The 15,729-nt window shown below is 46.2% G+C and overlaps 1 protein-coding gene across 1 annotated transcript in view; it reads right to left on the reverse strand.

Moving 5' to 3' along the window:
• LOC126183546 (uncharacterized) overlaps positions 1–15,729 on the reverse strand; it is a 905,020-nt gene that overhangs the window by 533,596 nt on the left and 355,695 nt on the right. Inside the window, exon 3 of the mRNA XM_049925619.1 lies at positions 790–931. Within this exon, the coding sequence (XP_049781576.1) occupies positions 790–931 (142 nt within the window). The remainder of the gene's footprint in view (positions 1–789; positions 932–15,729) is intronic.

The following is a 15,729-nucleotide window of genomic DNA, read 5'->3' on the forward strand; positions in this document are numbered from 1 at the left end:
ATGACCCGGATATGTAATAAGTTTCCTGTAATTTACGTCTATGGTCACAATCTTTTTCGTTTAACAGATTACCGGTTTCGGTCTTTAATGACCATCATCAGATCTGTTTCATAAAAACAAAGTCCTAATGTACTGCAGCCATAATGGCATCGTCAAATTTAACATTTAACGATGCCACTATGTCTGCAGTACATTAGGACTTTGTTTTTATGAAACAGATCTGATGATGGTCATTACAGACCGAAACCGGTAATCTGTTAAACAAAAAAAGATTGTGACCATAGACGTAAATTAAAGGAAACTTAATGATCTGAATCGCCGGGCTGATTCCCTGAAACGGTCACGATCGTTTCCTTACGATCCGAGCTCGTACCTCGTCTCTGTTGATCGACGTGATGTTATATCGTTTTTTCTTAAATGTTCCGTGAGTTTTCAACCCATTTGGTTTAGCTTAAATTTGTCCATATTTAAAGCTAGCTGTCGATAATAATAATGGTTCCTTAAGGATGGCGGTACTTCGGGCGACAGAGAGAGAGAGAGAGAGAGAGAGAGAGAGAGAGAGAGAGAGGGAGAGAGGGGGGGGAGGGTGGCGTTAGACGGAATTAATTGATTATTATTGTATACAGTACGTGTCGCATTTTCTGATTCGTTGCATTTTTCTGTAAACATTCAAGGCGCTCACTATACACTTTCCTTCACTCAAACTCATTTATTACGTTTGCGTCCAGTTGCATGGCGCGAACTGAAGACGACTGGGTGCAAATAGGAAAAAGTAGCAGGTATACTCACTCGTCAACGACGACGAACTTGTCGCCATCGGAGCGCAGGCAGCGGCCCTTGCTGCTGAGGCGGCTTTGCTCTATGCTGATGGGCTGGCGCACCCCTGACTGGAACCACGTCCCGTGCCAGCGCGACGGGAACATACACGCCCCTGCAACATCACAAGTCAGTCTGAAAAACGTCTGAAAAAAGCAACAATTTTATGGGCGATGTATAGAAACATATCTCTGTCGACATACGTAAAATATCTATATGACTGTTTGTTACTGTCAGTTTCTATTTTTAACGTGTACTGTACTGTGGACTGTCACATGTGCAAGTGTTGTATAATATGTGTGAGTTTCTGCTTAAGAGGACAATAAGAAATCCGTGAGTAATAGCTATTTCCATATTCGCCATTATCTATAGAGATGAATAAAAAAAAAGAAACACTATCGCGGTGGCGTAGTGGTCAGAACACTGGACTCGCATTCGGGAGGACGATGGTTCAAATACCACTCTGGACATACACATTTAGGTTTCCGTTATTTACCTAAATCACTGCTGGGCGAAGTGGCGAAGTGGTCAGAACGCTGGACTCGCATTCGGGAGGAAGACGGTTCAAACCCGCGTCCGACCATCCTGATTTAGTTTTTCCGTGATTTCCCTAAATCGCTTCAGACAAATGCTGGAATGGTTCCTTTGAAAGGGCACGGCCGATTTCCTTCCGCACCCTTCCCTCGTTCGATGACCTCGCAGTTTGGTCTCCTCCGCCATATCAACCAACCAACCATAAATCACTTAAGGCAAACACCGGGATGGGATCGTCCGACTGCCTTTTTCATCCTTTCCTAACCCGACCCTGTGCTCCATCTCTAGTAACCTTAAACTCTGATCTTGATTCCTTCCCTCTGCAGAGAGAAATTCGTTACTAATAATAAAGTTGTGTTTGTTTATATATGTTACAACAAAAGTACGAGACTAAAGCAACAGCACATACATCGCAAATTTCTGTCATTAATGTCATAATACAGTGAAGCATAGTGGATGAGATTTTAATTTGTTGCAATAGAGACGTCATTCCATCTAATATGAATGCTGAAGTACACTGATAAGCCGCCGGCCGGTGTGGCCGAGTGGTTCTAGGCGCTTCAGTCTCGAACCGCACGACCGCTACGGTCGCAGGTTCTAATGCTGCCTCGGGCATGGATGTGTGTCATGTCCTTACGTTAGTTAGGTTTAAACAGTTCTAAGTTATAGAGGACTGATGACCTCAGATATTAAGTCCCATAGTGCTCAGAGCAATTCGAACCATTTTGAATTGATAAGCCAAAACATTACGACCACCTGCTTCATAGCTCGTTTGTCTGTCTTTGGAACGAAATAGTTTGTTAGTAGGTTTGTGGAGGTATGTGGCATTAGACGTTTACGAACAGGTCATGTAATTCGCGTAAATAACGGGTCGCTGATTTGTGTCCGCGGTGATGGCGCGACAGCGAACCACATGGATTCCATAGGATTTACATCAGGCGAATTTGGTCGCCGAGACATCAACTTGAGTTCACTAAAATGCTCCTCAAACCACCGTAGCACGGTTCTGGCTCCGAGAAACGGACAGTTATACTGCTGATAGATGAAATCGCCGTCGGGGAAGACGTCAAGCATAAAAGGATGCAGGTAGTTGGCAGCTGTCAGCGTGTCTTCGGTTACCACCGCAGGTCCCGTGCAAGCGTAGTAGAATGTCTCCCATAGCATAATATTGCTCCCACCAGCCAACGTCCGTGGCGCGCTGCACGTTTTGAGCCGCCGTTCCCCTTGATGACTGCACTTGTGGAGACGACTGGCGACCTAGTATAGCAAAAATGTGATTCATCGAAGAGCCGAAACGTTTCCATTGATCGACGGGAATTCCGGTGGCCCCGTGACCACTGCAATCATAACTGACGATGTCGTTGGGTCAACATGTGAACACTTAGGGGTGGTCTGCTGTGGAGATCCGTGTTTGACAATGTACGACGAAAGGTGCACTCCGAAACAATTGTGTGTGCCCCAGCATAGTGCTCTTTCGGCAGAGATGCCACAGATCACCATCTATCCTACTTTACAGAGCAGACAAGCCTCCGAACCCCACGTTCTGTGAATAGTCGTGGACGTTCAACCACTTAGCGCCTAGTGGTAGTTTCACTGTCCTAGCTCTCTCCGTAGATGCTCACGACAGTGGCACGTAAACAGTCGACCAGATTCGCCGTTTTCGAGACACACGTTCACAGCCTCTGTGTTATAATAATATGCCCTTTGTCAAAGTCGCTTATCTCAGTGAATTTTCCCATCTGTTAGAGTGATCCTTCTTTCATGTCTGCTCACATACTTTTGCTACCGCGTCACGAGCTCGCAAAACTACCAGGCGGCATCCAGTGTTGCTGTGAACTGTGGTTATACGGTTTTGGCTTATCAGTGTAGTATCATATGGGAAAATCCTACCGTAGAGCACTGTTTATTAGGCACTAACGCATACCAGACAAATAAACGTTAAGTAGTGGGTCATAAAATACTCTGATTACTGTTAAAGTATTTTTAGTTCCAAAAAAATAACATTGTCCTACGGTATCGTAGATTGCTATAATACGAATTTCAAAAGAAAGAAACTGATAAATTCCTGGAGAGGCAAACGCAACACCTTGCTATTAGACTCATACTGAGAATAACGAAACACATACCAAACAAGGACCAACGAGACAGGAGGTAGTATTTACATTTCGACTGGGTTAAGAAATTGTGTAAAAGAGAGACTTTTTCTGCATATCTTGCTACTTTAAACGCAATCAGAAATTTGCTTAGTGATTATGTATTTCAAATCCTTCTCGTTGCAGAGATTTCATGCCTTAACATCGACTATACTCGGCTGAATATCCGAGAAGTATTTGAATGTCCGTTACTTTATTTGAAATAAAAAATTACTTTGCACTATTGGCCCGTTTCAACGCCTATATGATTTTCTAGTGTATACGAGCTTCCGACCTTTTATAATGCCTCGACAGATCGCATGTAATGTTAAGTACGATGCTCAGTATATGTAACAAGCATCTGAATCCTAAGAGCTCACTACACCTTTCCCATGACGTAACAGCATGTAACGGAACACTCATGTATACCCCGATGTTCAGTGACGCACCAAAGGTCTCATATACATTTGGAAATTACCAAGGTGTAAAAACTGGTCATTTATTTGAAGTTATTATTTATTTCAAGTACAGTAGCTTATTCTGCAGGAAAATGGTTCCACTTAGCAGGTTCATGAAGGCTGCATATGTCAGTTCAACTTTTGTGTCGATGTAGCACACATCAATAGCCACCAGTTCCCTACAAGCAGCAACGGGAAGAGAGATAAGTAAAATCGTAGAATAACGTAAAATATATTGGAAGAAATTTGTTTGTACGCACCATCCTTCGAACACGATCTACTGAGAATGAGATTTTCACTCTGCAGCGGAGTTTGCGCTTATATGGAACTTCCTGGCAGATTAAAACTGTGTACCCGACCGAGACTCGAACTCGGGATCTTTGCCTTTCGCGGGCAAGTGCTCTACCATCTGAGCTACCGAAGCACGACTCACGCCCGGTACTCACAGCTTTGCTTCTGCCAGGAGAGCTTCTGTAAAGTTTGGAAGGTAGGAGACGAGATACTGGCAGAAGTAAAGCTGTGAGTACCGGGCGTAAGTCGTGCTTCGGTAGCTCAGATGATAGTTGGCCTTTGGCTGTGCTGCGGTGAGGACGCGCTGTTTGTGTTCCTGCCGCGGAGCGAGCGCTCGTGTTGTTTACACAGTACTCGGCCGTTTTAGCGCGTGCCGTACTCAGCATATAGATCACTATGGCGCACCAATACAGAAAATCGACGCTCAAATTTACGTTCCGCAACGAATTTGCACGGCCCAAAGCACTCGAAGTCGAACGATTTCTACGAGAAGAAGTTAAAATCCCGGCGACCGACATTCTCGGCATTCACTTGTCCATTGTGAGTAGTATAGTATATGTCAAGATCATCAACGACGCAACATGTGAACGGATCCTTCGGGACACGAAACAGGGCCTCCGTTTCTGCCATGCTGATGGCAATGTGGGGACTGTGCACGTCGATTATTCTGGCATGGGACTTCGCACGATCAGAATTTTCGAACTTCCTTTCGAACTACCGGCGGAGGACGTCGTGACAGCGCTGCGCCCCTACGGCACGGTCCATGATCATATTGCGGAAAAATGGACGCAATTCCAGACATATCCTGTGCTGAACGGCGTCCGCCAGGTTCGAATAGAACTTAAAAGACATGTATGTACCTTCATATCTGAATATCGGTGGCTGCCGTGCCATCGTCATCTACGATGGGCAACCGAAGACCTGCTCTGGTTGTGGGAAGGAGGGACACCTCAGATCAGAATGTATGCAACGTCGCATCACTCAACTGCCGCCGGCTGAAGCGGACCCGCCATCGCAGCCGACGCTGCTTCCTGTGACTTATGCAGCAGCCCTCACGACAGCTACCACTTCACCACGACAGCCGACATCCACTGTTGGGTCGCGGCTCCATGCTCCAATACAGGGCGATGATGACACACCCGTTCCACAAGATACGGATTCAACTCCGATGCCGCCGCCCCCGTCGACTGATAACAACATACATGACGATAGCATGGCCGTAGACTCGCTTATTGTGCCTACGGCTGCCTTTGTGCCGGAACGTCGTGAATCTTTGCCATCGTCTGACACAGAAAGACACACCAGGAAGCAACGTTCTCCGAAGCGACGGAAGCGAAGGCGTAGAGCAACTTCCGAACGGGATGCGACACAGCCTCCAGAGGATGACGATTCCACCTTCAATGACGACGCTACCACAGAGGCAGCCGCCATTTGCTGCAGTGTGGCACCATCGAACGCAACTGAGGACAAACCACATGTATCTACAGTGGCAAAATCGGATGCCGAGCTGCAGGACAGATGCTGCCCACCACCTTCTGGAATGCAAGCACCCATGCCGTGTCCTGAGGAAGCTAGGGAGGCCGATCTTACTTTCAGTTCCCCGACGTGGGCGGATGACCACGACGACAACGGAACCATGCAAGTTACGCCAACAGGGCCCACGCCATTGGCGCCGGCTCTCTAGCAAGGACTGCCGGTGAGGTTTGGGGGGGGGGGGGGGGGGGGTGCGGAGGTGTCAATACAGTCAGAAGCGTCATAGGTAATTCCAGTCTTAATGGATAACTTAACACCTGCGGTTCGGCAACAAGCTTATCGTATCGCCACGCTTAACCTCAACACGATACGAACGGCAGTGGAGATCCAGTTGCTGCGTGAGATGCTTCGTTCTTCGGATGTTGACATTGCCCTGTTGCAAGAAGTATATATAGCGGCCCTCCCCGTTTTCTACGGTTATGCGACATATGTGTCACCGGCGGACCGGAATGGCAGCGGTACGGCAATACTAGTGTGCGACGGAATTGCCATCGACGAAGTGACTTACCTTCCGTCAGGAAGGGGGCTGGCGATCACAGCACTGGGAACGCGCATCATTAACATTTACGCTCCATCAGGAACTGACCAACGCCGCGAACGATCGCTGTTCTACTCGGAGGATATCGCCCCCCTCTTTATCAGCCGCTTCGAGCAATATATCTTCGGGGGCGATTTTAACTGTGTGCTCCACCCCAAAGACCAAGTCCCACATTTCTCGACTTGTCAAGAACTTCGGCTCCTGGTTCGAGATCTGCTTCTCACCGACACGTGGGAGACAGTGCACGGTGAACGTCCCGGGCCGACATACCTTACTAGTCACTCCGCCAGTCGCCTAGACCGCATTTATGTATCAGGAGCTCTAGCGCCGGGAGTTCTGGACGCCGAACGTTGGCCGCTTGCCTTCTCCGATCATAGCGCTTTCATATGCACACTCACTCTACAACAGCAGCGGATATGGCGCAGCCGAGGACCCTGGAAGCTGAATGTGGCACATCTTCAAGCCCCGGAATGCCGTCAGATTATCGCCAACACATGGCTGGATTGCGAACGTCGTCTTCCCCGATACCCATCGACTCTAGCATGGTGGGTGGACTGTGCAAAACCAGCTTTTCGGCGTGTGCTAACACAATTCGGAAAAGATATCGCAGCTTGGCATCGTCACACATTGGATTTTTATTACACGATGCTTCGCGAACTCGACAGCCAACCACCATCTCCAAACCGACAAATGGAAAGCCGCCGAATTAAAGGTAAAATATTGTCTCTTACGAGGAAACGTTTGGAGGGGGTCGTAGTGCGATCGCGACGTCAAGACCGAGTGGAAGGAGAAAACCCGTCTATGCATCACATCGGGCTCGACAGCCGCCGACGCCGACAGCAGCTGATCACGGACCTCGTATTGCCAGGTGGTAGGGTCGTAATGACTCAGGCGGCAGTTACAGAAGCCTTCGCAGATCACTATCGCCGGTTTTACGACGAGGTGAATACAGAGGACGAGGAAGCGGACGATCACGACATACTGCAGCATGTGTCGCACACCCTCGACAATGCAGCAGCGGCGACGCTGTTAGGTGGGATTACACGAGACGACATCGAGGACGCGCTTAACAAGGGAGCACTCAACAAATCTCCCGGGCCAGACGGACTGCCGCTCGAGTTTTATCGTACTTTCCGCGATCTCATGATGCCCCGATGGATCATCATGTACCAAGAACTGATGACCCCCGGTTCTCACGTGCCACCTGCATTCGTGGAAGGTTTCCTAATACCGATACACAAGCCTTCCAGAGGTCGGACGGTCGAGGACTACAGGCCAATTACAATGCTCAACTCGGACTATAAAATCTTCGCCCGACTACTCGCCAGCCGCATAAAGACGGTTCTGCCTCTACTCCTCTCAATGGAGCAAACGACACAGGGCGGAGTGACCAACATGCAAACGGCAACCAGTGAATGCAGGGATTTAATAGCCATCGCCACATCCTGTCGCCTTCGAGCTGCTCTGATCTCCATTGATTTCGACCACGCCTTCGATAGAGTTCACCACAAGTTCCTTCTGTCCTTTATGGCCCGCATGGGCTTCCCGCCTGACTTTCTCGACATCTTTCAGCGCCTTTTCCGTGGAGCTGCATCCCGTGTATTGGTGAATGGACGGATTGCGGGTCCCTTTCCGATCCGACGGTCAGTTCGCCAAGGATGCCCTCTCTTCATGATCCTTTACGCAATCGCACTCGAACCACTTGTCGGAGGGTTGAAAAACAGGCTCTCGGGCATGTCATTGAGGGATCACACGTTTCACTGCAGGATATATGCTGATGACCTTCTATTACTTGTCCGATCTGGTGACGAGGTACGCTCGGTGATACAATGGATCAATCGCTATGGTTTGGCAGCGGGCAGCCTCATGAATGTTGCCAAGTCGGCAGCGATGCCCATTGGGAGAGGTCTACAGGAGGACGCTTTAGCCCCACTCCCACTAGTTAACAAGATCCGGTTCTTGGGCATAACATTTACACAGGATGTGCGCCGCACGGCTACCATGAACTATGCACGATTACTACAGGCAATACGCACAGAAGTTCGCCGGAACTTACTTCGACGGATGGACCTCCTACAGCGTGTGGAATACCTCAACCTTCACGTGGCAACTAAGATGATCCACATGGCCCAGGTCCTACCGATACTTACAGCGATGGCACACAGACTGCAAGCAGCGTTTGGATATTACCTTACCGCCGGACACCTACTCAAAGTCCGCTACGAAACACTCACCCTCCCTCCGCTTGATGGCGGACTGGGACTTATAAATGTACGAGCGAGGGCTACAGCATTACACTTGTGCACAATGATGAAATTGTGGACCCACAACGATGCTTCCCTGACGGGTCGTCTGTTAGAGGAATTGCTGCCGGCGTCTCTTCTGCCACCTGTCACGGTTGCGCCCATTACACCCTCACTCTCGCACCTCTCGGCATTTATTCTTGAGTATAGTTTCGTGCACCCAGACCTTCCCAACACTCGCCCTCCTAAGGCGAGGGACTTTTACAGACTGCTGCTAAGGTCCATCCCTCGCAATGTGATTGAGAGGAAGAGCCCTACGACCCTATGGCCTGCAGTGTGGAGAGCGGTCCAGAAGTCGTTCCTCCCCACGCGGGTACGAGCCGCGTGGTAACAGGTGGTGAACGGGAAGGTTGTAACACGACAAAGGCTGCACGCTATTGGGATGGCGGATTCCCCCCTTTGTCCACATTGCCACCTCGTGGATACTGACGAACACCGTTTAACATGTGGATCGGCGTTAGAGGTATGGCTGCTAGTGCAGAAGATCCTCGCCTGCTACCTACGTATCGCGCCTCGCACAACTGAGCCACGGCTCCTCCTTTGTTCAGAGGATAGTTATTTCCCACCTGCGAAGACTCATGCTCTCACATGGTTTAAAGGCATGTCCATATACTAACTCTTTCGAGATGATGAGAAGATGGTGCTTGATTACTGGCAATTTCTCCAGGACAGTCATAGCACACTTGAGTGTACACTCCGATACCGACAACTATTTGCCAACTATTTACGCAGTGTCTTCGATAACCCCCCTCACAGTTGGGGAGTACCGGGCAGAGGATGACCGCCGTCATGGAGCTCCAAACGCTGCGAAATGTTGTACCAATTTGGAACATGGAATCTGTACGCAGATGGGCCATGCACATGGAATGGCGTGCGGGATTTGGTTACGTTTTTCTTTCTTTATTATCTATCACCACACTATTGGTTTCAAATTCTCTTTCATAGTTTAGAAGAAACTCTTGTTCTGTTGTTGCTACGGATGTACATTCTAATTTTGTTTGTCGTAACTGAAAGACGCCTTTTTCCATCTATATATAAAAAAAAGGTTGGCAGAGGAAAAAAATAAAAAAATAAAACAAAAAATACAAAAAATAAAAATAAAATATAAAAAGTAAAAAGAAAAAAGAAAAATAAAAAAAAGATAGCTGAGTGGTCAGTGTGACGGATTGCCGTCCTACGGGCCTGGGTTCGATTCCCGGCTGAAAAAAAAAAAAAGATGGTAGAGCACTTGACCGCGAAGGCAAAGGTCCCGAATGCCGGCTCGGTAGCTCAGCGTGTTCGGTCAGAGGGTTAGCTGCCCTCTGTCATAAAAAAACTGAGTTTACCGATCAACAACGAACGAAACCGGGTTTCTTACGACGTCCACCCCGAGCAGATACAACGAACGAAAGAGAACAAAATGAGATTAAAAAAAAAAAAAAAAGCACACAGTTTTAATCTGCCAGGAAGTTTCACGTTCTACTGAGTTCACAATGCACTCACGATATTTTTGTTTTGTTACGTTCGCACATGTTTGTCTACGTAGCTGAGTGGTCAGTGCAGATAGCTGCTATGCAGAAAACCCAGGTTCGATTTCCGATTTTTTCTTGGTGGGAGGACTGGACCGCAGTGCACTCAGTCTCGTGATGCCAATTCAGGACCTAGGCCTACCTGATTGAGAGGTAGCGGCTTCAAGCTCTAAACAACGACAACGGCCGGGAGAGCGGTGTGCTGGCCCAAGCCCCTCGGTCCGCAACCCGTTGTCAAGTGGCTGCCTCTGGATCACGAGGTCCTGGGTTAGATTCCCGACCGGGTTGGAGATTTTCTCTGCCCGCGGACTGGGTGTTTGTGTTGTCCTCATCATTTAATCACCACCATTCGTGACAGTGGCTAGATTGGGCTGCGTACAAAAATTGGACTGTGTAAAAATTGAGACTTTCTACGGGCGCTGATGACCGCGCAGTTGAGCGCCCCACAAACCAAATCATCACCACCCAAGCCCCTCCATTCCGCATCCTCATTAAGCCGCGTGGGAGAGGATCACACGGCGACTGGTCGACATGGCATGATCTGCAGGGCCTGATCGCGGAGATTGGTTTTTTCGTTTTCGTTTCTGTTGCTGCTTGCACCCGCATAGATTTCGATACTGCCAGAGATGGAACAATGATTGACAGAACAATCGTGGCATTACTTTGGACCAGTTTTGAGAACGCAATGCTGTTTTAAATGAAGAATTCCAACCTTGATCTGATAGCAGTAAGGTCTAAACATTTCACTCCTCCATTGTGTTTCTCGGTGAACACACGGCTGTACAGAGGACACACATTGCTGTATTCTTGACGATTCGACCGCGTGCAAATTGTTATCTTGTGTCGTGTCAATCATTGACAGGCTAGAGCCAAATTTGCTTGCATGCACGAGCATGGCGTACAGGTATATAAAGAGAATACGCTACTGCCGCAGTCTTACGCTGGACCTAGTATTTCTGGTGTTGCGAGAGCCTTCCCCTTACTTCGTCTAGAACAATCTTCGTCATACTCGGGGATGTTCTTTCGAGGCGCGGCGGCAGTAACGAGATACGCAGGTGACATGAATTGACTTGGAAACTTTAAAACAGAAGCCCATTCGCTGCTCCGCTTGGTGGAAAAAAAACAGTGTACCGGAAAATAGGTCAAAGAAGTAGATAGTCTGCAACACATCCCTTGCAGTTACGAGTAGAATACTAAGACCAAAAGCTGCATCATTCTGTTTGTTCCGTCAACTTCGTATTATTATTTAAATTTTTAAAGTTATTTCAGCAGAGTTTTCATTTCGTAACTATTAATGGACCACTTATGTTTCTTTAATGAAATAAAGCAATCGAAACCTGTAGAGCTTTTTCATGACCTATTCCAGCTAGACCACACCAATATGCTCCTCGTAGCAAGACTACCGTCTGATAACTGCATGAAGTGACAGACATTTCACTGGGTTGTAAACTTGAAAGTCTTTTACGAAATGGCAAGAAATTCATGTGGAAAAACTACTGATACTTTACTGGGAAGGGAAACTCCCCACCAAAACCTCCTCAGATTTAATGATAAAATGGCACAGTGGATAGCCTGTCAAAATTGAACATAGATCAATTATGAAAATTGGAGACCGTGTACTGTTGAACTATGAGAAAAGAAGCAAAATAGAAACAGTGAACGCTCCAAGCTCAAGATGTGCAACATCGAGCAAACTGCAAGAATCACGGCATCGTGATTGTGTGGTCACGGTGTTGGGCTACAAAGTGGGAGATCCGTGTTCAAGTCCCCTCGTGACCCTTATTTTTTTTCACAAAATTATGAACTTACCTTCCGGATGTTGATGTGTCTGTTCTCCTTGTCTTGGCAATTGTCATATTATGCATTGCTTATAGATTATGAGTCACGTGGTAAGAATATTTTACCGTCGCAAGTAAATATGATGAATAGTGAGAGCATCCGTGATGCCCCACAGACCTCTCGCAGAAATGAGAACAACACATAAACCGTTAGGGTTATACCTAGTAATACTTGTGTCGAACAAATAGGAGGAATGTACATCTAGATGTCCCTTCCTTACACCTCGCTGTTGCAAACGGACGTTACACAACGACACAGACACAAACCTGAATACAGCGGACACACACTTCAATGACTGAACGGAAAGTTCGTTATTATGTGAAAGAAAATGGGGCACAACGGAGATCTGGACACGGCTCTCCCCCTTCGCAGTCCAACATCGTGACTACATAACTACGATGCCTTGGCTATTTAGGTTCGTTCCATGTCACTCATTTTGAGCTTGGATTGTTCTCTGCTTCGATTTTGCTTCTTTTATCACAATACGGTACACCTTCTTCCTGTTTTCACGCTTGATCTGTGTTCGGTTTTTGAGGGGCTGTCCACTGGCCATCTTACTAATATGGTTCAAATGGCTCTGAGCACCATGGGACTTAACATCAGAGGTCATCAGTCCCCTAGAACTTAGAACTACTTAAACCTAACTAACCTAAGGACATCACACACATTTATGCCCGAGGCCGGTTTCGAACCTGCAACCTTAGCGGTCGCGCGGTTCCAGAATGAAGCGACTAGAACATCTCGGCCACAACGGCCGGCTCTTACCAATAAATCTGAAGGGGTGCGATGGGAAGTTTCCCTTGTGAGAAAACTGTAACGCTGACCGAACTATGGGATGTCACCTCTGGTAATGGGAAGAGGAAAATTGAGATTATGAACGTACTACTTCTTCGTTGATTTATCGTTCACTCTGTTATTGTCATGTGTAACGTGATTAGTTTCATTTATTAAGTTCTCAGTCTCTCTTCGACTGATTATTAACTGATTCAGCACTGGGTGATTAGATCTACAGCCGCCTCTTTTGAATATTTCCAACCAGTATAAAAATCGTCAAGTTACTATTTACACAAACTTCTTGGGTTGCCGTCTCAAATCTAAACGAACCGCGAAACTTTCTAGCAAATTAAAACTGTGTACGGTCTTTGTCTCGAACCCGCAGCCTTGATTTTCCCGGGAAATGCTTTTACCGACTGAGCCATCGAGGTACAAATCACGACCCTCATCCACAGCTGCTTCCCTGCTTTCCGAAGTTCATACAAGCTCAACAACATAAATTGCTCGGCTTACACTTTTAGAAAAAGTGTAGCCACAGCTAGGGTTTGTTCCCAGAATGAATCTTTCACGCTGCAGCGAAGTATGCGTTGTTTCGAAAGCTCCTGGCAGATTCAAACTGTGTGACAAAATGAGTCTAGCACCTCGCAACTTGGTATGTTTCGTGCCTGGGAGGGTTTCTAAAGATCACAGTCAGGTGTGGAAACAAGTAGACTATACAGGCAGATCTCGTATCATTATTTTTGTTTCTCTCTGTAATTAGAGAGAAACAGTTTGACAGACCAATTTACGAAGCGTTTCAATATTGTTCGGGAAGAGTATGGTAGACTAGGCTCCATAGGACATGTGACACGCTGAGTGGGCTACATCTCAGCATGAGGTTATCATCCTTAAAAACGCAATCCTGAAATGCACAATAAGTAGTCAGAAACCTCCTCTAAGCATGCCGTTTCGCCTTCCCATAACTTATCTAAGTCCAAGTCAGAATTCCTGAAGACAGAAGATTAATACTCCTCCACGAGTACCATTTGATAAAGGATATTGTGCCAGATGCAAAATTTGATTTACTATAATCAATAACGAACACTGTGGCAGAAACTGAGTTTTAGTTACTGTTTGGGAAGGCGATGTGGCATTTTGGGCTTCACGCTTAGCGTATGTTCTCTCGCTCCTAACAATGGAACAGTCCAATCCGACATGTTGAAACCTGCCTTGAATTTTTTTATGCAGTAGGAATACATTGAAAGAAACACAATTTCAAAATTTTAGCTGATAAGCCACACTGCAAGTATTTTTTAAAAAATGTTGAAAATTGCCGAATTTGTAGCTCACTAGGCAGCCCGAGAAACGAACAACCCTACCATGGCTGTATCTGACAGTGCATGCGCAACTCGGCAGGCTCATAGCCTTGGCTGGTGGCGCATTGGTAAAAAGATAACACGGCATAACGCGATAGTAATTTGTAAAGCGAACTTCAGTTTCTGTTGATAATTTCTTTGACACAATTGTTCATAGCTGCTATTTGCTGGAACTGGCAATTCATTTAACATCCATAGTAATTAGCAGTTGCCTTTGCGGTATCCACCGCCGACCGGAGTGGCCGAGCGGTTCTAGGCGCTTCAGTCTGGAACCGCGCGACCGCTACGGTCGCAGGTTCGAATCCTGGCTCGGGCATGGATGTGTGTGATGTCCTTAGGTTAGTTACGTTTAAGTAGTTCTAAGTTCTAGGGGACTGATGACCTCAGCAGTTAAGTCCCATAGTGCTCAGAGCCATTTGAACCATTTTGAACCTTGTGTTTTCTTCACTTATTCTTGCTAATAACATCTGTCTTTATGTAGATTCCAGAGTTTCACACCAATGTGGAATCCAATTAATGTTTTCAACCTTCCATAGATGAAATATGAAGAATGTTGCATGCAACCGATATCACTTACTTCTCCTGAAGACCAACATATGCGTTATTTATTAATTAATTTCTTGGACATTCATTCGAATGATGTCGACATTTCGTTATAAATTGTGGAAACATCAGAAAAAAACAGGAAATTGACGAGTCTATGAACTGTGGTTCGAATGATGATTGTTGTTCTAATAAAAGTCCAGAACAAAAATACAGTATCATCCTAGCCCAAAGAAAACATGTGCAGTAATATCTTTCAATGACAAAGAAAAGCCTAGATACTTGTGGTTAAACGAAGGAAGGCGGAAATGGTTAAACAATTTGCATAGCCGGTTTCGTTTCGTAAAATCTGAACGTGAATTGTATAAGTGGAAGAAAAATTTACATGAAGTATACGCCAAAATTGAACTCACAAAACTGTGAAATAAAAACGGTTCGAAAGATCTAGAACTGTTCGTGAGAGTTAGTGCACCATCACTGAGAAATATCTGTGAGACTGGGCCCTCTGAACTGCAAGTGAGGTGAACATCACTGATTTCCTTCTTTCTTCGACCTAGTTAGAGTCAGCAAATTATACTGTAAAGGAAGCCGCAAAATTACGAAGTTTACTTCAAGTAAACCTGTACAAGACATACCGTTAATAGGTAATACTATAGAGGTATTTATAGCTGGTGTGAAGATGACGCTTCTTGTTATCGCCTTAAATTGCTCTGTACAAGGCCAGTCAGTCAGGTTTCACACAAGAACTGCATCCAAACCGCAGTTTATCATTTTGTGTGAAAAAAGGCTAAGTCGATTGTGCAATTAGTGACTGGTATGACACATTCATACACAACAATTCCAGTGATAAACATCTGTGAATTACTGTTTCTGCAGCTTTATATCTACCTACAGGAAGCTCAATGCAAATTAAGACCGAAAATATCAAAAAAGGACAGTTTAGTTGCAAAAATCTTGCAATCGACGTAGCAAAATCTCGAGAAATGGGAGAGAATAATTTTTAACGCTACATCCAAAACGTCTTCTTACCAACTACAGAAAATAATTCATTATTTTTGTTGAACCCATGGTCTGAACATAAGGACACCTCTGTCTTTAACAGACA

Source organism: Schistocerca cancellata, chromosome 4, assembly GCF_023864275.1.
Source record: "Schistocerca cancellata isolate TAMUIC-IGC-003103 chromosome 4, iqSchCanc2.1, whole genome shotgun sequence".
NCBI lineage: Eukaryota > Metazoa > Arthropoda > Insecta > Orthoptera > Acrididae > Schistocerca > Schistocerca cancellata.